The sequence below is a fragment of the Suricata suricatta genome, chromosome 16 (assembly GCF_006229205.1).
Source record: "Suricata suricatta isolate VVHF042 chromosome 16, meerkat_22Aug2017_6uvM2_HiC, whole genome shotgun sequence".
Classification (NCBI taxonomy): Eukaryota; Metazoa; Chordata; class Mammalia; order Carnivora; family Herpestidae; genus Suricata; species Suricata suricatta.
In genome coordinates, this window is record NC_043715.1 from 55,139,406 (window position 1) to 55,159,467 (window position 20,062).

General features: G+C 41.1%; 1 protein-coding gene and 1 long non-coding RNA gene across 2 annotated transcripts in view; one reads left to right on the plus strand and one right to left on the minus strand.

Annotated features, from left to right (window-relative positions):
- Positions 1-4: 4 nt before the first annotated feature.
- ZNF813 (zinc finger protein 813) overlaps positions 5-20,062 on the plus strand; it is a 27,468-nt gene continuing 7,410 nt past the window's right edge. Inside the window, exons 1-4 of the mRNA XM_029926520.1 lie at positions 5-479; positions 7,011-7,146; positions 10,042-10,168; positions 11,586-11,678. Coding sequence (XP_029782380.1) covers positions 7,120-7,146; positions 10,042-10,168; positions 11,586-11,678 — 247 coding nt within the window. The 5' untranslated portion in view covers positions 5-479; positions 7,011-7,119. The remainder of the gene's footprint in view (positions 480-7,010; positions 7,147-10,041; positions 10,169-11,585; positions 11,679-20,062) is intronic.
- LOC115281226 lies at positions 9,500-12,103 on the minus strand. Its single transcript, XR_003904174.1, has 2 exons — positions 11,675-12,103; positions 9,500-9,854 (listed from the first exon to the last, which is right to left on the minus strand). It is a non-coding gene; the product is annotated as an uncharacterized LOC115281226 (long non-coding RNA).

A 20,062-nucleotide genomic window follows, 5' to 3' on the forward strand; every position in this document is an offset into this window, starting at 1 on the left:
AGCTCTGCGCGTGCTCCACGCCCCTCGTTCCCGCCTCCCGGGAAGCGCTCTCGCCTGAGCAGGGCCGGGGGTTCCTGGGGCGCCCCCGAGCGGAAGGTGGTGGGGAAGAAGGAGGATTTGCAACGATACCTCGGTGAGGAGGCGGCGGCGGCGGCGGCGAAGGAGGAGGAGTAGGAGGGCCCGGGCCGGCCAGGCCCCGCCCCGCGCCCCGGGCCGTGCAGCCAGGCCTCACAGTGCAGCCGCCGTCCCCTCCCTCCCAGCCCGCGCTCTTCCCTGCTCGCTAACGTTACTTATCCCGGGAAAGCTCGCGCGGGGCCGGCGAGCGGACCCACAGACTAAAAGTGAAACTGGAGCGCGGCCGGGCGGCTGACGGCTGGTGGGTGCCTTTCCCCTTCCTGCCGTCGCCACCCCCTCCCCGAGAGCTGCAGGCAGACGGCAGGCGTCGGGATTCCTGGCTTCTCGGGCACGCACCTGACAAGGTAAGTCAGGTGTGGGAAGGGGTGGATCCGCAGGGGGGAGGGGCGCCCGCTGGGCCGGAAGGTGGGCGCACGCAGGGCACGTTATTTCCGGGGAATAAGAGGAGGAGCCACGGGCCTTGTGGGAGCTCGCAAAGGAGGACGGGAGGGAGGGAGGTGTGGAGCCACACCTGGCACCGGAGGCTGTGAAGGCCGCCTGGTGGAAGGCGCTGATTGGCGAGGCCGCTGAAGAAATGTGTGGGCTGTGGAGGCGCTAATTTATGGCTCTGAGGCTGAGGAGGAGAATCCTGCCGTGGAACCCCCTTCTGAGATCTTGCTCATGAGCCTCACCCTGGATTCCCAGCAGCTCTCAGAACCTGTGGATGGCAGAACTGGCAGAGACCAACTTTCCGACCCGCCCACTTCACGCGGGAAGAAACTGAGCCGGGAAAGAGAGAGACTTGCCGAGGGTGATGCGCAACACAGACCCAGCTGTGGGAACCAGATGCTCAACTTCTCAGCCCAGTTCCTGCAGCCAGGCAGGGCATTGGCTGTCTGACCCACTGAGCTATGAGGCAGGGTATCCGTCCGTGGGGCAGCACAGACCACCCTGTGAAGAACCTTCCGCCTTGTCTTGGTCCCAAGAATCAGTTCCTGGAAGGTTCTGATTTTTTTTTTTTTTAATGAGAGAGAGGGCATACGTGCGTGTGACCCGGGAGGCAGAGAGACAGAGACTCCCACCACAAACCGTGAGATCATAACCTGAGTAGAAATCAAGAGTCAGGTGCTGAACCTACTGAGCCACCCAGGCACCACTCCCTTTCTTTTTTTGAACATAACCTCAAGATCTTTTTATCTTCATAATGTAACAAATTATGAAGTTTAGAACTGGATCGCTCAGCCCTTTATCTTCTTATCTCCTTCCTGCTCAGAATGCTTGCATCTCTTAATAGGCAGGAATTTTTTTTTTTTTTGCAGTTGGTCTCAACACATTCAGGCCTCAGCACAATCTTCTTTGTAGTTTTATCCTTTTTCCAGAAAGTCGGTTTCGTTTGCCCACCATATAGCCACTCTGCTTCATGTCATAACACCACTTTCCCTGGGCAGGAAGAGAATCTTTGCCTTTCTTGTGCTATGTAACTTTGTGGGATTAGTACTTGCTTGCCACACTTCTTGCAGAAAGTCTGGTGGGTTTTAGGAATGTTCACCATAGTTGTGAGAGCACTATCAGCAGGGAAAAAGGAGCTGGAAGGTTCTGACTGACAGTGAGCCCTGACTGGCAATGACAGTCAGTGGTTTCAGGGCAGCTTCCTTTGTCCTGTGCTCAAAGGAACCCCTGTAGTTTAATATTTACTTCCCAGCCTTGTCCAGAAACCCAGCAAGCTTGTGTGCTTATAGCTTAAAAACAAAATCTGTGAGCTGGGTGAATTGGTTTGAATAGAGGCAAGCTTCTTTTGGAGAAGTTTAAGTCAGATTTTTTTTTTCCATTTGTAAATGTGAGCAACCATGAAAATCATTTCTTTTGTGAAGAGGTTGTAATGTTCAGCAGCTAGTGCCTGGAAGGCACTCCAAAGCTACGGACTTTGTTTTCTTGTATTTCTGCCCTCTGGGTACCTAAAATAATAATCCCCACCTCAGTGATGTGGAAATGTTGGGATTTGGACCCATGGCCAAGAAAGAGTTATTGAGATGTCTTTGGTGCAAAAAGGTGGTTTTATTAAAGCACAGGGACCATGAACAGAGAGGGCTGCACTGAGCTTATGACATGACTAATTATGTACCTTCGAGTTGGGAGGGGGTTATGGGTAGTGTAAGTCTAAGGAATTTTGGAAGCAAGGTTTCCAGGATCCTGAGGGGACTAGCTATTGTTAGGAAAAGGTCATTTATTACTGTTGAGTAAAAACAGTCATGAGACCTTTCAGATGTATGTCAGTGGGCCAGATGCTTGGAAAATGATTGCCAACATATATCTTGGGGTGGTTGGGTGGGTGGGGTAGAGATAAAAGAAGTTTTCAAAGAAAATTTTATATGTTAATGTAGACTTTTAGGATCCTGGAGGGTTGGGGTAAGATTCCCTTTTGCCCTTAGCAAAGAGTCCTCATTGAGGCAGCTAAGTTCCTAGAGGAAATGTCACGGTATGTGTTTCAGGGACTTGTGAATGGGCCATCGGCTGTAAGGAAGTTTTTTTTCTTTTTCTTTTGCCTTTGTTTCCCACATCATTCCCCCCATGAACAGTTTTGACCCTTAAATCTTTAAGGCTGCTGAGGGTGGAAGGTTTCATCTTCTGTAGCTTCTTCTTACTGAATGAGGGGTGTAGAGATGTCCCTACCTATGGGTCAACATTGGTCAACTGGGGACTTATGTATATAGGGGTCACAAAAGGCAGAGGCAGTTGAGTCCAAGGGAGACGGCATGTATGGATTTTCCTTAGTGCAGAGGATCATCTGTCGGCTTGAAGTTATCGTGGTGAAAGAGTCTAAGCACCAAGTAGAGAGACAGGGGAGAAAAACAACAAAACATGATTAGAATAACAAAATGAAAATGCAGCCTAAGTAAGAGTCCTTTGGTAGTTAACAAAAGTCGTTTTCCAGGCCAGGAGTTTAACCCATCATTAAAGGAAAGAGGGATCTTTTAAAGCAGCAATGTGAGTATTTATATCAGTTGGAAACCCAGAAACATTTTTATGGTAACCTAGAATGTATACACACCATTCTGTACTTATGATAGCACATGTTCCACCGTGTACAGCTGTTAAAACATCTAACGCCATTTTATTTTATAAAACTGCTTTATGCATTTGTGTTCCTTCAGTATTTAATAGGGAAGTGCTATTTTGAGTGTCATGTAGGGCTTTGACTGTGTATTTATAGAGCTTCCATGTGCCAAACAACATCCTCCAGTCCCAAGGAGGGAACAAATATTGATGCTAGGTGGTCATACTGATAAGACATAGAATATGTCCATCATTATTTTAAGTTTGGAAGTTTGGCTGGGTTGGTGATGGTTTTAGTAATGTATCCATGCATTCAGTCAAAACTCAAAGTACAGTGGCCTATTTATCCTGGGTGCAGACATGGACAGAAGTTAGAGCCACATAGCCATCTGGTCTTCTTAGGAGCCAGTCATCTCATTTTGGGCCTCCTTGAACTGCAGTCAGGATATCAAGGGCCATTTGTTTTGGAGACCACCTTTCCAGAGAACTGTGGATGCCAGGTTGATTGTAAATAGTAATTTCTTTAAGGCCCAAGCTATTTCTTGAATTATTTGTGCAATAAATGAGAGTCTCTTGTCACTTTGTGGGGATGAAGGCAGTACAAATCTAGGGATAATTTCCCTTAGCAGGACTTTTGTCACCTCAGTAGCCTTTTTACTCAAGTAGCCTCCTGTAAACCCCATTTTACCTTCCATTGGCTATTTGGGGGTAGGCAGGATAATAAATATTTTCCTCTCATTATTAACAAGCGAGTCCTGTGCATATATTGAAGTTCCTTATTACTGGGCCATGTGCATTTCTTGGCCTGAATAGACTGGAGTTGTGGACTTTATTTATTATTTGGAGTTATTGGATTTAGACTGGTGTAAGATTTAGTATTTGTGTATTTTGTGCTGCCTGCTTGGCTGCATGGCCTGCCAAACTGTTTTCCTTAGATCCTAAGTTTTTATCTTTTTGCTGTTCTTTGAAGTGAATTACAGCTACTTCCTTCGGTAGGTGTACAGCCTCAAGAAGAGTAATCATTTAGGGCCCATATTTGATTGGGGAGTTGTTATGGGCTATAATCCCCTTTTCTTCCAAATTGCTCCATGGGCATGTAGGATTAGGAAGGCATATTTAGAGTCAGTATACGTATTAGTTTTGAGACCCTTTGCCAGTTGTAAAGCATGAGTGACTCTGCTTCTTGGGCAGATGTATTTGCTGGGAGGGCTTTGGCCTCAGCAGTCTGAGGCAGACTAACTATAGCCACCCCAGCTCTTCTTACCCCCCTTTCCGTGAAACTACTGCTCTCACTGAACCAACGGTCATCTGCATTTTCTGTAGGAGAGTCTTTTAAATCTCATTGGCTAGAATAAATGAGATCAATAATCTCTGAGCACTTATGTTGTAACACAGATGTACGATGGTCAGGCCCAGACATAAGGGTAGCTGGATTTAAAGTTGGACAAGTGTTATGTATTTCAGGTGTATCTAAGAGCTTAACCTGGTATTTAATAAGTTGGCCTCCCATCATCCCCTGGGCCTTTGTTTTCTAAGACACTCTAGACCTAATGTAGAGTCATTACTGTCAGAGACTACCCCATAGTAAGTTTTGAGGTTTCTGTATCAGGAGGGCTGTTTGTGTGCTTGGATAAAGCCTCTATTTGGAATTGTCCATCAATAGAGGTAGTTCCTGGGACAAATAGGACTAAGGAATAAAATCATCAAGAAACTCTCTTTGTGGTCTAGCCTTACCAATATCCTAATTATGAGGAAGCACTGACAATGGGAGAAGACTCATCTCAGGAGATAAGGGCATCCCCAAGTGTACCATCCACTCCAATCACAATAAAGTGGGGTTGTCCATTATGTCTACAAGTTAATAGTTAACCTTGGAGTAGGGTACGCTCTGGCTTTTAAAGAGCAATTTTGTCACAGCTATCACCCTGACCAATTCTTTGTGGCTAGAATTGGTCAGGGTGATAGCTGAGTTATGAATTTGTTGGGGAATCCATCCCATTTTCCAGATGTTCAAATACTCATATGCCACAGGGTCCTGTTATCCCCATAAAATAACAAGCAGTTATCACCCAGTATGTCAGGAGGGCTTTGAGGCCTTGGACCCTTAAGGTTTTCATAATTAAGATTTTTTTCCCTTTTATGATAACAGTCTTATGTAAGTTTAACTATTAGAACAACCAAAGAATTGAGAATGAAAGAAAAAGCAAGTTTTCCTCTCCTACACGTTCATCTGTTATTGAAAACTGACCTCAGTGCTTCAGAGCCAATAGAACCAGAAGACAGAGATTGGGGAAAAGAGGAACAATATCTCTATTGCTTTGCCAGGCAAAGGAGGCTGCAGCAGGGTAGGGCCTTCAGAACTTCAAGCCCACCCAGAGGAAGGGGGTGGAGGGTTTTGTTGGGAAATACAGGACCTAGCTGGTTTAGACAGGAATTGTCTTTGCTTCCAGCCTTGTTCATTGTATTTTCAGTGCAGTACTGGTTCTGTAAAAATAAAAAAATAAAGGAAAAAAGGCTAAGAAGGAAAGACTGAAGGTTTCCCAAAGGAGGAAAAAAAGGTTACTTAGTTTAATGTCAACCCTCACTGATGTTTTCAGGCAGCCATGTTTACTTTTGTTCAACTTTATGTTTTTAAGTGGTTTCAATTTGAGTCACCAGGGCTACTGTAGTAAGAGCACTTCATATTTTACAGTGAGAAACCACCCAATATTTTCTAGAATGGCTAAAATAAAGAAAAGGGATAACACCAAATTTCCATTTAAATGTTGAGGAATTACAATTCTCTTATACTGCTGATGGGAGTGCAAAAAATACATTCACTTCAGAAAACTGTGTATGGCAGTTACTTATGAAAATAAACATTTCCCTACCGAAGAGGAGCATTTTTTCACCCCAAAATGTGTCTTTGGCCTAAAGATTATTGTAGGTTATTTTAGTTTAAAAAAAATTTTTTTTAATGTTTTATTTATTTTTGAGAGAGAGACAGCATGAGCAGAGGAGGGTCAGAGAGAGAGGGAGACATAGAATCCAAAGACAGGCTCCAGGCTCTGAGCTAGCTGTCAGCACAGAGCTTGACGTGGGGCTTGAACCCACGAACCGCCAGATCATGATCTGAGCTGAAGCCAGCCGCTCAACTGACTGAACCACCCAGGCACCCCTGTAGATTGTTATTTAAAAGAAACAACAAAGGAAAAGCTCTAAACCCAGTACAAGTTTCCTTTGTAAGAGACAGTTGCATATATCAGGGGAAGTTCATTTGGAAGGGTGTCTCCCTCCATGAAGCCAAAGAAGGGAGACTGTGTAATTCTCCAGAAACTCTGATCAGTGAGGAAGGAATGGATTTAAATCTGGATAACAACCATAGCTACCATAGCCTTGGTTAATATTTTTTGCTTGGTCACCTCCCCAAATGCTTCACAATAGATAATTTTACTTGGAGTTTCAAAAAAATAATAGTATCTGGTGCCTTCCCCCTCAGATTCCATCAGTCAGTGGGAGTGGGAACCACAGTGTTGTTTTAAGTGCTACAGGTGATTCTAAGTGAGGCAAGGGTTAAGCAAGAGGGCTCCCCATTAATTTAAGAGAGTTGAATGCAGGCTTTGGCTCAAGGAGAGGTAACAGGGTCTCCCTTACAGGAGTCTATGTGGGTCAGGCCCATGCAGCACATTGTTCCTATGCTTTGGGAGAATTTGAAGACATATGTAGGAGGAGAAGCCTCTGAAACACAGAAGGAAAACTCAGATACTGATTGGTCTGCAAGTAGGAGCTCATAGTTTCTGAATGTCAGGATTCGAAGGACTAGGAAGTTTGGCCTTTTTTGCATTACAGTGTCTTGCCTGCAGGTGAGCAGATTCCTTATGAAGAGGCTCTTCCAATGGGTACAAAGCCATTTTCTGGTGCAGTGGTGATTTCTCCACAAATATCTTTTGAGAAACAAATCTAGAGGACGAGATGAAAGAAGTAATGGCGAATTCTCAGGTAAGCCTGGTATCCCAGGTCAGAGTCCATGTCATCTTTTTCTCCTGAAATTCTATGCATTTGGAAATTGGAAATGTTGATTCCTCTACTTCTGATGGTTCTGCCGCATTTTTTCACTGAATTTTAAAACCTTTTTAGAAATGATATTCAAGGTTAGATCTGTAGAACACTCACTGACTTTGAGTCTGGAGTTCTATCATGTCCAGCAAGAGAGTGGACACGTTGTTGAATAAGAGAGAGGCTAATGTCTGGGAGAAGACAAGAGCCCTAAACAAGGATTTTGTCTCATGTTTATTAAGCTCTCAAGGGCTTACATACGTGGTGAATGTGTAGAGGAAAACAGTAAGATAGTGACCATTAATTTGTAGGTGTAAGAAGCAAAGGGTTTGGGGGTGAGTGGCATTAGAAGTTGAGATTAAAGTACAATGATATATTGGCTCCAGAGAGCAGATGGACAGTGTTTCTGGGTGATACAGCCAAGTAGCTGTTATCTCCAAAGTTTAAGATTCCTGGAGCCTGCTACCGCAAGGCTAACAAGGCACCCTTTTTACTAGCTAATCTGGGATACTTTAGCTCAGTGACAGCTTTCTGCCTCTGTGCTTTGTCTTACTTAATGACTGGCCTTTGATGCACTTTCACCCTGTGGTAGCTTTCTGCCCTGAGCCTGTTAACCCATTGGTACAAGTGTATAGAATTCTTAAACTTATTCCCCACAGAACACTCCTCACCTATTTCCCAGAGACTATTCCTCATTCTCCAATGTGGCTTCCTATAGGGCATCAACAATTGTCACTTTGAGGTAAAGTCCTGCATGTAGTGAAAATATTTCCCTTGTGACAGATCCACAGGGGGAGGGTGTTGAGTCTGATATTCTATTGCTGTGATCGGCTCTGTTCCTCGGATTTCAGTCAAGTTCTCATGTGGGTTCCATCTGGATGCTTTATCAGTTCTGTGTAGAACACGATTAAGAAAATGCACTAATGCACAGGATGAATATGAGGCCCGAATAACTCGGATAGTTCTTGAAAAAAAAAGGGAGGTTTCCTCTTTAGAATGTGAAAAAGATACAGTTTAAAATATACCGGATATCACAGAACATGGAAATTATATGTGATTGAACTTTGTATAAATGCACTGTATTTTAATAATTGGATTTTAATTCTGATTTACTCTTTCATGGCCACAAGAACATACCAGTAATAATAGGCTTTTTGGTGTGCCTTACGCACTTATATCATTTTTCTCATTAAAGCTGATGTTACCTTCTATTATTTGGCTTGGTGTCTGCCAGATTTCTCTTTCACAAAGTTCGTATTTGCCACCTCATTATTCATAAGGATCTTAGGTGGATTTACAGAATGATGTTCAGAAACCATCAAAATTAAACTGGAAACTTTCTTCTGAGTTTTTCTTGGCTACAGTTTTTGATGAGGAAAACAATGACAAAGGAAATGTAGATAAGATTAAATTCCTTGAACTTGCAGTGCATTTGTAAATGCTTGGAATAGGTAGAGTATGACATTGCTCAAGGAATGCCCAACAGCCTTAATTTAATCTTTGTTAGTTGCAAAAAGGGACTTTAGCTTGACCTGAGCCAGAGTTGCAGGATTCTGTTAGTTTTCTTTAATATATGAAAAATCCCTTTAGAAACTTTCTTGTCTCTACCCCCCAACGTAAAAGTATAAAATCAATGCCTTCTCCAAATGACAGTGTAGGTCCTTCTGTCCCTGGGTCATTGCCATTGCTTTATTAAAAGCAGCTTCCTACACCAAAGCCATCTCAAGGATACTTCATAGCCCTGAGCTCCAGTCCCATATCACATCAGTTTCCACTGGACAATGAAGGGCTCATCTTTCTGTTGTTAAGGATATTGACTTGTGTGAGTGGAGATTCTAAATCAGACCTCTGTCCTCTATAGTTTTTTTAAATGTTTATTTTTGAGAAAGAGAAGCAGAGCATGAGGGGGAAGAGGCAGACAGAGAGGAAGACACAGAATCTGAAGCAGGCCACAGGCTCTTAGCTGTCAGCACAGAGTCCAACATGGGGCTTGAACTCATGAACCATGAGACCATGACCTGAGCTGAAGTCACATGCTCAACTGACTGAGCTACCCAGGTGCCCCCCCCCATCTCTATGTTTTTAATTCCCTCCACATTAGGTCACAGAAATACCATTCTATTTACATTTTCAGAAAATGAAGATAGGATTATGATTGACATGTTTGAGTATCTTGAAATCTTGAAATATAAGTCATAGATAGAAACTATTCCAGGTGGGGTCATCACAGAAAGGAAACTTGATTTTTCTCCAGTAAGGAGATCACAGAATAATTTCCAAAGCAGACAGACACACAGAGGGAAGGGAATGGTTTCCTTTTATTTAGGGTTAGGGTGGATATTTAGAAAGAGAGGCCTTGTCATATTATACAGAAGTGGGCATAAGGTCACACATGTTCCTTAAGGTAACAGTTCTTTACATACTTAGTATCTTGTATAAATGAGGTCTGTGTTCCTCCTTGGGTGGAGGTTTTAGTGTTATAATGAGTAACGGTAATGAGTAATCAGGAGCCTGGGTTACTCCTTGGTCCATCTGCATAGGTGTGAGTCAGGAGTTAAGCTCAAACTAGGCCAATCCTCAGGGCAGCCATTACCTTTTGTTGGCTACTTTCTGTTTCTGTCACAGGAGACTGTGCCCATGGGGTGTTTTGCCTGAAATAAAAGACAAGGTGGAAAGAAGAGATTAAGTAAAATGTGGGACTAAGGTCAATGGGCACAGGTAGGTAAGCAGTAAAGGTCACGTCTTGGGAGCAGCTGGTGACATTAGCTACCTCTTTCATCTTAGATACCATTATGAACTCTGCCTTTGGTCACTTGGTAACTGTGGTATTTATTGCAGGAATTGCTGACCTTCAAGGATGTGGCCATAGAATTCTCTCAGGAGGAGTGGGGATGCCTGAACCACAGCCAGCAGGAACTGTACAGGGATGTGATGTTAGAGAACTACGGACACCTCCTCCTCTTGGGTGAGAATAACGCCTTCTAGACATCCCAAACCACACTCGGGGTTTTGTTCCTTCCTTTGAAGACTGTCTCTTGGAAACTTTCTCTTGCATGACTGAGATTCAGATCCCTGCAGTAAGAGAAGGAAGTAGGGATTTGGAGATAGAGAAATATCTTCTTGATGTTTCCTTTTCAGCTTCAGCTTCCCCTTCCTTAAGTTACCATCATTATTTTTGTTGATTAGTGGCCATTCTAAACATTGAATGGCATAACAAGGTGCCAGAGTACAGCTCCAGCAGGCCCAGGGATCCCTGAAGAATGGATGGTGTCAGTGAAAGGGAGTGAGAGAGCCTTGAGTTTCTTTCTATAGACCAGGCAGGCATCTCTGCTGTCTGATTCTCTAGCTTTATTTGTAGTGAAAGGTACAAGGAGCAGAAAGAGCAGTGTGTGTTTAGTAAATGATTTCTCATAGATAATTTTTTCAGCACAATGTTCTAGAACATGGATTCTGCAGAAGTTACAATTCTAATCTTAGTAGTAATGATTGTCATAAAAAACTTAGCTACAGGCGCTCATGCTCTTATATGGGAAGGGCAGGTATTTTTTAAGCATACATTTTTTTTCCATAAGATGCATAAGACCAAGATAAACAAAACCTCCAGTATAGCCCTAAGAAAGCAACCTTTAACCATGAAGTTACCAGCATTGTCAGTTTTTTATGAGTAAGGTTCATTAGGCTGTTTATAGCTCTAAGAGAAAGTTCCCAGAAAAACAGGATTCCCAGGAGGCAAAGTATCTGCTCTTACAGTCTCAAAGATGAATGATACGCTTTTGACATTTATCACAGTAGTGACTTTTGCAATGACATCCAGACCTAGAAAGTAGTGATCTATCAGTTAATTGCTCAGGTAGGAGGAAAATTATATGTTGCTTGCCTGAGTCACATGAGGGTGTATCTAGTTTACTCATATTTTCCCTGACCAGGTGCAATCATGCCTTAGGGATAGGACAGGGGGACAGGCTACTCCTGACACTAATCAGCAAAGCACTCCAAGGTTTGGTGCCCAAGCAGAAATGATAGTTACAAGAGGGTGAATATTGGTTGCTGCCTGGTGGCAAGAGACAGTGCAAACTTGCCGTCCCCTCACAGGAATTTTCACTCAACCGGTGAGTTCAGGATGGCTCCCCACAGCAAGGTACTGCCCACATCCTAAACTCCAGTTTTCACTCCTTATTATTGTTTCTAGTACTTGGAAGAGGAGGTCAAGATGTGAGGATTAGAAATCTCTTCTGTGTGTTCTTAAAAGGGCTGTTGGGCAAGAGCATTTGGGAAATCATTTTCTAGAATTCTGCAAAGTTCTCTGTTGGCTATTGAGCACAGTAGTGGATCAAAAGGTAGAATCTCCAGTAATACTACTATTCCTTTTTTCCAATATACAGGTCTTGTGTCAAAGCCAGACCTGGTCAACTTTTTGGAGCAAAAGATGGAGGCTTGGGATGTGAATAGAAGGGGTACAGTAGCCACTCACCCAGGTAGGTGGACCTGAATGAAGCAAATGACACAGGTGAGGTCCAAATGTGAAGGAGGAAGAGAGTAAAATGTGGTTCGAGTAGCTTTCCTTGAATGGAAATTAGTCGAGAAGCCTAGTTTTACTTCTCTCACTCTCACAAAGCAATGTCTGCTCTTCAACATTATCAGGCTCTTACACTGCCTAAGGATTCTCCTTCAGCTCCAGTGATTGTCCATCATGTCCACTGTGAGGGCCAGGACACTCCCCTTGGAGAGTGAGGGCCTCCATAATCTGGGATCTTCTCCAGTGCTTTGAGGGCTCCAAAGGAAATTTCTGTATTTCTGAGGAACTCTATGCTAAGTCTTTTCTAAATTCTGTTTAGCCTTCTGTCACAAGTGTGTCAGGGTAGTGGTGGCCCTATTGGGTTTTGGTGCAGAAATCCACTGGAGAGCAGGATCACATGTTTTTCCGGTTTATGCTTTCCAATATTATGGAGGATTTAGTCTTAACCCTACAAAATTGAGAATCAATAATTTTATCAGGTAACAAAGCATCTCCCTAAAATGAGAAAATCTGATCCTTCAATTCACTTCAGAAGTTCTTTTTTCTTTGTATTAACTGAAGCTGGAATTCTGTTCTATGTGTTCATTCCTCAGTGATGAAATAATTTAATATACCTATTTGTATTCTAGAATTCCTGGGTAAATTTATGTCACAGGGAACCTAGAACATTTAGAATGTAGAATTTGCAGCCTATAATAGTTTCACTTGTAACCTTATTCATTAATAATTGTATCAATTTATAATTTTAATATATGTTCTTGTTACCTTTTTATATGTGTTTTCACTTTCTGACTAGTTATTTATGAGATACATCTCTGATTTTTTAGCTCAAGTGTTATGGCATGAGCATGTGCTTTATAAGAAATAGATATAGGGGTGTCTGGGTGGCACAGTAGTTAAGTGTCTGACTTTGGCTCAGGTCATGATCTCAAGGTTTGTGGGTTCAAGCCTTGCATTGGGGTCTGTGCAATAAACAGCTCAGAGCCTGGAGCCTGCTTCAGATTCTGTGTCTCCCTCTCTCTTTCTGCCCCTCCCCTGTTCACTCACTCACACACACACACACACACACACACACACACACACACTCTCTCTCTCTCTCTCTCTCTTAAAAAAAATAGTTTGAAAAAGAAGTTTTCTTTAAATAAAATTTAGGAAGAATTAATCATTAGGTTTTTCTGAACTTAATCCCAAATATTTATTTTTTCTGAAGTGCTTTCCCTTGTATTTTGCATCTTTGATGGTGTTTATTTAGAAATGAAAGGTTTTCTTTGATACTAAGGAATGGGTTATAGCTTCACACTCATTGTAAGAGAAAGACTATATTAATAACATAAAACATTTTAAAATGTATTTTCAGTGCTTATTCATAAAATTTTTCATGAGAGCTATTTCTGGTTGGTTTTTTAAGTTTACTTATTTATTACAAGTGAGACACAAAGAAAGAGACAGAAAATTCCAAAAAGGTTCTGTGCTCTCAGAGTGGAGCCCAATGCTGGGCTCAAAGTCAAACTGAGAGATCATGACCTCAGCCAAAACTAAGAATCAGATACTTAACCAGCTGAGCCACCCAGGAGCCCCATGTTTATGGTTGATTTTAATGAATATTCTTTACTATTTTACTGTCAATGAGACATGGCAGTAAGTCAAAATGATTGCTTTTCATGAGTACACAGTCACAGTTCAACATTATAGTTATATAGCAAGTTTCCTTTTAAAAATTCATCTGTTTTTTATGTAGTACTTTTGGGTTTAAATTTTGTTAATCTGGTTTTGCAATCCCATAATAATATGCTTCCTTTTGTTGGGACCTTCCACATTAGGTAGTTGTGATTTCATTTCTGCCTCTTTATTTTGTTATGAGATGACAATTTCAAACTCAGTACATTTTAAGACAGTGTGAGTTTAACTCAGATATTAATCAACTTTATGCCCTTTACCCATAAAATACTGTGTATTTGCCTGTATAAATATCACCATACATATTTTGGTTGTGACTCATCCTGTTCATTTCTTTCTTTGCTTAGTGTTCAGTGAATGTTATAACTTGTCTAGGTGAGTTGTCCTAACTATAGAACTAATTTTCTCATCTGTTGGTGAATTTATATTCCTGTTGTATGAGAAAAACACTTTTTGTGAGTTGAAAGTAATTTCTAAACATTTTAACCTGTGTCAAGTTTAAGTATTATATTTTATCCTTAATTGTGGTGTTATACCCATGACATGATTTGATAATATTCTCATTAACTTTTGTGTCCTCTATATGTATTTTCATTGTGGTTACCTTACAGATTACTTAAAACATCTTAAATGTATAACAAACCATTGTAAACTGGCATTGTCCAGTACATGCAAAACTCTTCTACTTGTCATCCCTACTCCTGTACCTGCTTTGTTAGCATATCACAAATTCTGTTCTTTATGTTGTATACTTTATTACCTAGATTTGTTAATTTTATGCCCTTATTAAAAAGAAAAAAATTGCAACCAGAAATGAAAACTATATGTGCTATCTAAGTACAATACTAAAGATCTCTATGATTGTGTAAACATTTATATTTAGCAGATACCTCTGTGTTGTCATGTGGTTTCACTTACTCTTTTCAATCCTTTTATTTCAACTAAAAGGACTTCCCTGAACAATAATTGTAGGCCAGGTCTACTGGTAAACTTAGAGTTGGTTGATATATTTTTAAAGATTATTTGTTTGAGAGGGACAGAAAGGGGGGCAGAGAGAGAATCCCAAGTAGGCTCCATACTGTCAGCACAGGGCCCAACACGGGGCTCAAACTCATGAACTGCACTGTAATGATCTGAGCTGAAACCAAGTCAGACGCTCAATCACTCAGCCACTTAGGAACCCCGCGATTTTTTTTTTTTGGATGTTGTTGTTTTTTTAAACAATTTTTCAGTACTTAAATACATTGTCCTGTGCACTTCCTGCAATAAGGTCTGCTGAGAATCCCACTACTAAGCTGATAGGAGCTCTCTTGTACAAGATGAGTTCCTTTTGTCATGGTGTTTTAAAATTCTCTGTTCCCCTGCAATTTTCGATAGATTAATTTTATAATGTGTCACCATGTTCATGTTTTCTTTAAGTAATGTTTCATTGTGTTCATATCTTGACATTTATCCTGCTGTGAATTTACTAAGCTTGTTGAAAGTGTCACTTCTTTCCACATACGTAAGGAGTAGAAATCTTTAGTTTTTCATGTAAACTCTCTGGCCCCTTTCACTCTCCTCTCCATACTGTTAGCACAGAGCCTAACATGGGGCTTGAACCCACAGACTGCAAGATCATGACCTTAGGTGAAGTCGGGTGCTTAATCGAATAAGCCACTCAGGCACTCTGTGAGAACCTTACCACAGAGGAAAAAAAAGTTAAGAATCAAACATGGATGAAGAATGCAAATAAATGAGATTAGAAATTGGCTTGTTGCAATGAACAGCAGGCTAGAGGAAAGAGAGGAATGAATTAGTGACCTAGAAGTCAAAATATGGAAAGTAATCAAGTTGAACAAATGAGATAGAATAATTATCCAATATCAGAAGAGATTTAGGGCATTCAGTGCCTCCATCAAAAGTAATGACATTTTGGGGGGCAAGATGGCAGAGAAATAGGGAGCTCTGTAATTTTCAGCTGCCCACATCTATCAAACTAAGAAAGACTGAAGCCACAATACTCTGATCTACAAGAATGGGAGGAAAAGACACGGAGTCTGCAAAGAAGACAGCCTCGTGTGTGAGTGAGTGCAAACTGAGGAAGATTAAAATGGGCTGGGACTCTGAGGCTTGGAGGGGAGGGAGCCCCACTTTTCACAGAGCCATGTAGAGACGAGGGGGAAGAGAAAGAGGCTGAAAATGCTCATAGAGCTGTCTCTAGAGAAGAGAAAAACCTCGGACTGCGATGGAGAGGGATCCTATCATCACATCTATAACCACAGGGTACAGGAAAAGAGATCCATCCCCTTTAGCTGGCGCATTTCCCTTGGCCTCAGCGCCCTGATCCCTGGAAGTGCCACCCAGCCTGCAAGAATACATCTCATCTCGGGCTGTCTCACTAAAGTGCATGGACTAGGATTTGGAAATGGGGCGGGGCTTGGAAAATACAACTTGGCCAGCCCACAGCACAGGGAAATTGGACCCAAAGGTTGGGTTGCAATGCTTGGTTTGAGAAGGGATTGGGGCGCCGCCATTCTTCTCTCCACAACCACCAAAGTGGGGCCTTGGAGAGTAGCTCCTGAGATCTACCTACACCAAGCTACGCCCACCCGTGCTGGAGAGCTGCTTTTTTTTTTTTTCCTTTTTCTCCTTTTCCCCCCTGGAACCCAAGAAAGACCAACATTGATGCATTGCCATGACTACATCAGTTCTTGCCATTCAGATATATTTTCCCTTATCTCATTCTTATCCCTTCCCTCTGCTGGTTTTAGGCTTTTAAACTGTCCTTTGTCTTTTGTTCTCCCCCCCCCCCACACACATTTTTCTTTTTCTTTTTCTTCTTCTTTGTTTTTCCCTTTCCCCTTTTGTTTGATTTGTCAGTGAGTTTGCATGCTTTTGTTCCCTATGTGTTTGTCTGTTTTCGTTTTCAGGGCTACCTCAAAACAAGCCAAACTACACATGGTGGAGAGTCCCAAATATCACTGAGTAGGGAAATAAAACAACCAAAGGCACAACAAGAGAAAGTGAGAGACACCATTAAAAGAACACTTCCTGAATAGACAGGCCCTGGACAGTCAATGAACCTCCTTTAATATAGCAACACTCACAGGTGCAGAGTGCATAACGAGTTTTTAAAACTGACAAGAGACAGAAAGCTATCCAAAATGATGAAACAGAAGAACTTTCCTCTAAAGAGATTCCAGGAAGAAGTCACAGCCATAGAACTGCTCAAAACAGATATAAGCAACATAACGGAGCAAGAATTTAGAACAGTTGTCATAAAATCAATCACTGAGCTTGAAAAAAGCATGGAAGTCATCAGAGAAGATATTGATACAAAGACTAGGGACCTTCAAAATAGCTGTGGCAAGTTAACAAAATGCTGTAAATGAGGTGCATAATAATTTGGAGGCGGCCACTGCATGGGCTGAAGAGGCAGAGAGGAGAATATGTGAAATAGTAGACAATTATAGAAAAAGAAGAAGCCAAGAAAAACAGAGATAAATTGATCCAGAGGCACAAAAAGAGAATTTGAGAACTGAGTAATACAGTCAAACACAACAATATCTGTATCATAGGAATTCCTGAATAAGTAGAAGAAGAAAAAAGAGAGATAGGTGCTGAAAGGATACTTGAACAAATTATAGCCGAACTCTTCCCCAATCTGGTGAAGGAAATAGACATTAAAGTCCAAGAGGCACAGAGAACTCCCCTCCCCTCAGACATAACTTGAATTGACCTTCGGCATGACGTATCATGGTGAAACTGGCAAAATATAAGGATAAAGGGAGAATTCTGAAAGCAGCTAGGGATAAAAGGGACCTAATATACAAAGGGAAACCTATCAGAGTAGTTACAGACCTATCTACTGAAGCTTGGCAAGCCAAAAGGAATGGCAGGAAAACTTCAATGTGATGAACAAAAAAAAATATGCAGGCAAGAATCCTTTATCCAGCAAGCCTGTCATTCAAAATAGAAGGAGAGATAAACGTGTTCCCAAATAAACAAAAATTGAGAGAATTAATAACCACCAAACCAGCTCTACAAAAATCCTATGAGGGACATTTTGCAAGGAATACAAGGTACCAGAGACACCACTACAAGAATGAACCCTACAGAGGACACAATGAATCTAAACCCATATTTTTCAAAAATAACACTGAATATAAATGGACTGAATGCTCCAATCAAATGACACTGGGTAGCAGAATGGATAAAACAAACCAAAAGGCATCTATTTTCTGTCTACAAGAGATTCATTTTAGACCTGAAGACACCTTCAGATTGAAAGTAAGTGGATGGAGAAATATCTGTGACTGGGTGTCAAAAGAAAGCCGGAGTAGCCATACTTAACATCGGACAAACTGGACATTAAAGTAAAAGCAGTAACAAAAGATGAAGGAGGACATTATATAATAATTACAGGGTCTCTCCATCAGGAAGAGCTAACAATTATAAACATCTATGCATTGAATTCGTGAGCACCCAAATACATAAAACAACTAATCACGAACAGAAACAATCTGATGATAAGCATGTGCTAACTGCAGGGGATTTTAATACTCCACTTACAGCAATGGATAGATCAACCAGACAGAAAACCACTGAAGAAACAATGGACCCTAACGACACATTGGAACAGATGGATTTGACAGATATATTTAGAACTGTACATTCTGAGGCTAGCGAATTCACTTTTTTCTCGAGTGCACATGACATATTCTCCAAGATAGATCACATACTGGTCATAAGGCAGCCCTCCATAAATATAAACTAACTGAGATCATACCATGCACACTTTCAGATCACAATGCTATGAAACTTGAAATCAACCACAGGAAAAAGTCTGGAAAACCTCCAAAAATGTGGAGGTTAAAAACTACCCTACTAAAGAATGACTGGGCCAATCAGGCAATTAGAGAAGAGATTTAAAAATATATGGAAACAAATGAAAACGAAAATACAATAATCCAAACTCTCTGGGATGCAGCAAAGGCAGTCTTAAAAGGAAAATATATTGCAATTCAGGCCTATTTCAGCAAACTAGAAAAAGTGCAAATTTAAAATCTAACAGAGCACCTAAAGGAGCCAGAAGAGGAGCAGCAAGAGCACCCCAATCCCAGCAAAAGACAAGAAATAATAAAGATCAGGGAAGAAATAAACAATATAGAATCTGAAGAAAAAAAAACAGTTGAACAGATCAGTGTAGCCAAGAGCTGGGTTTTTGAATAAATAAAATTAATAGGCCCCTGCCAGGCTCCTCAGAAAGAAAGGGGGAGGACACCCAAATAGACAAAATCATGAAAGAAAATGGATCTATTACAACCAATCCCTCAGAAATACAAGCAATCATCAGGGAATACTATGAAAAATTATATGCCTACAAACTGGACATCCTAGAAGAAATGAACAAATTCCTAAACACACATGACTACGAAAATTCAAATGGAAAGAGATAGAAAATCTGAGCAGACCCATAACCACTGAAGAAACTGAATCAATTATGAAAAATCTCCCAATGAGTAACAGCGAGGGCCAGATGGGGCTTCCCTCAGGAATTCTGCCATACATTTAAAGTAGAGTTAATACCCATTCTTCTCAAGCTATTACAAAAAATAGAAATAGAAGGAAAACTTCTGGACTCATTCTGTGAAGCAGGCATCACTTTGATTCCCAAACCAGACAGAGATCCAACAAAAAAAGAGAACTATAGGCCAATATCAATGAATACAAATTCAGAAATACTCAACAAGATACTACCAAATCGATTTCAACAGCATATAAATAGAATTATCCACCATGATCAAGTGGGATGCATTCCTGGGTTACAGGGATGGTTCAATATTTGCAAATCCATCAGTGTGATACTTTACATTAACAAAAGAAAAGATCAAAACCAGATGATCCTGTTGATAGATGCAGAAAAAGCGTTTGACAAATACAACATCACTTCTTAGTAAAAACCCTTGAGAAAGTCAGGATAGAAGGAATTTAAACATTATTAAAGCCATTTATGAAAAGCCCACAGCTTATTATCCTCAATGGGGAAAAACAGAGCTTTCCCCCTGAGATCAGGAAAAAGACAAGGATGACCACTCTCACCGCTGTTATTTCACATAGGCTGGAAGTGCTTGCATCAGTAATCAGACAACAAAAGGAAATAAAAAGCACCAGAATTGGTAAAGGTGAAGTCAAACTTTCACTTTTCACAGATGACATGTTACTTACTCTACATGAAAACCTGATCCACAGTACCAGAAGCCTTCTAGAACTGATCCATGAATTCAGCAAAGTCGCAGGGTACAACATCAATGTACACAAATCGGTTGCATTTTTATCCACCAATAATGAAGCAACGGAAACAGAAATCAAGAAACTGATCCCATTCACAATTGCATGAAAAAACATAAAATGTAAAAGACCTGTATAATGAAAACTATAGAAAACTTATGAAAGAAATTGAAGAAGACACAAGGAAATGGAAAAATATTCCATGCTCATGTATGGGAAGAATAAACATTGTGAAAATGTCATTATTACCCAAAGCAATCTACACATTCAGTGCAATCCCCATCAAAGTTGCACCAGCGTTCTTCTCCAAGCTAGAACAAACTATCCTACAATTCGTATGGAACAACAAAAGACCCCAAATAGCCAAAGTAATAATGAAGAAGAAAACCAAAA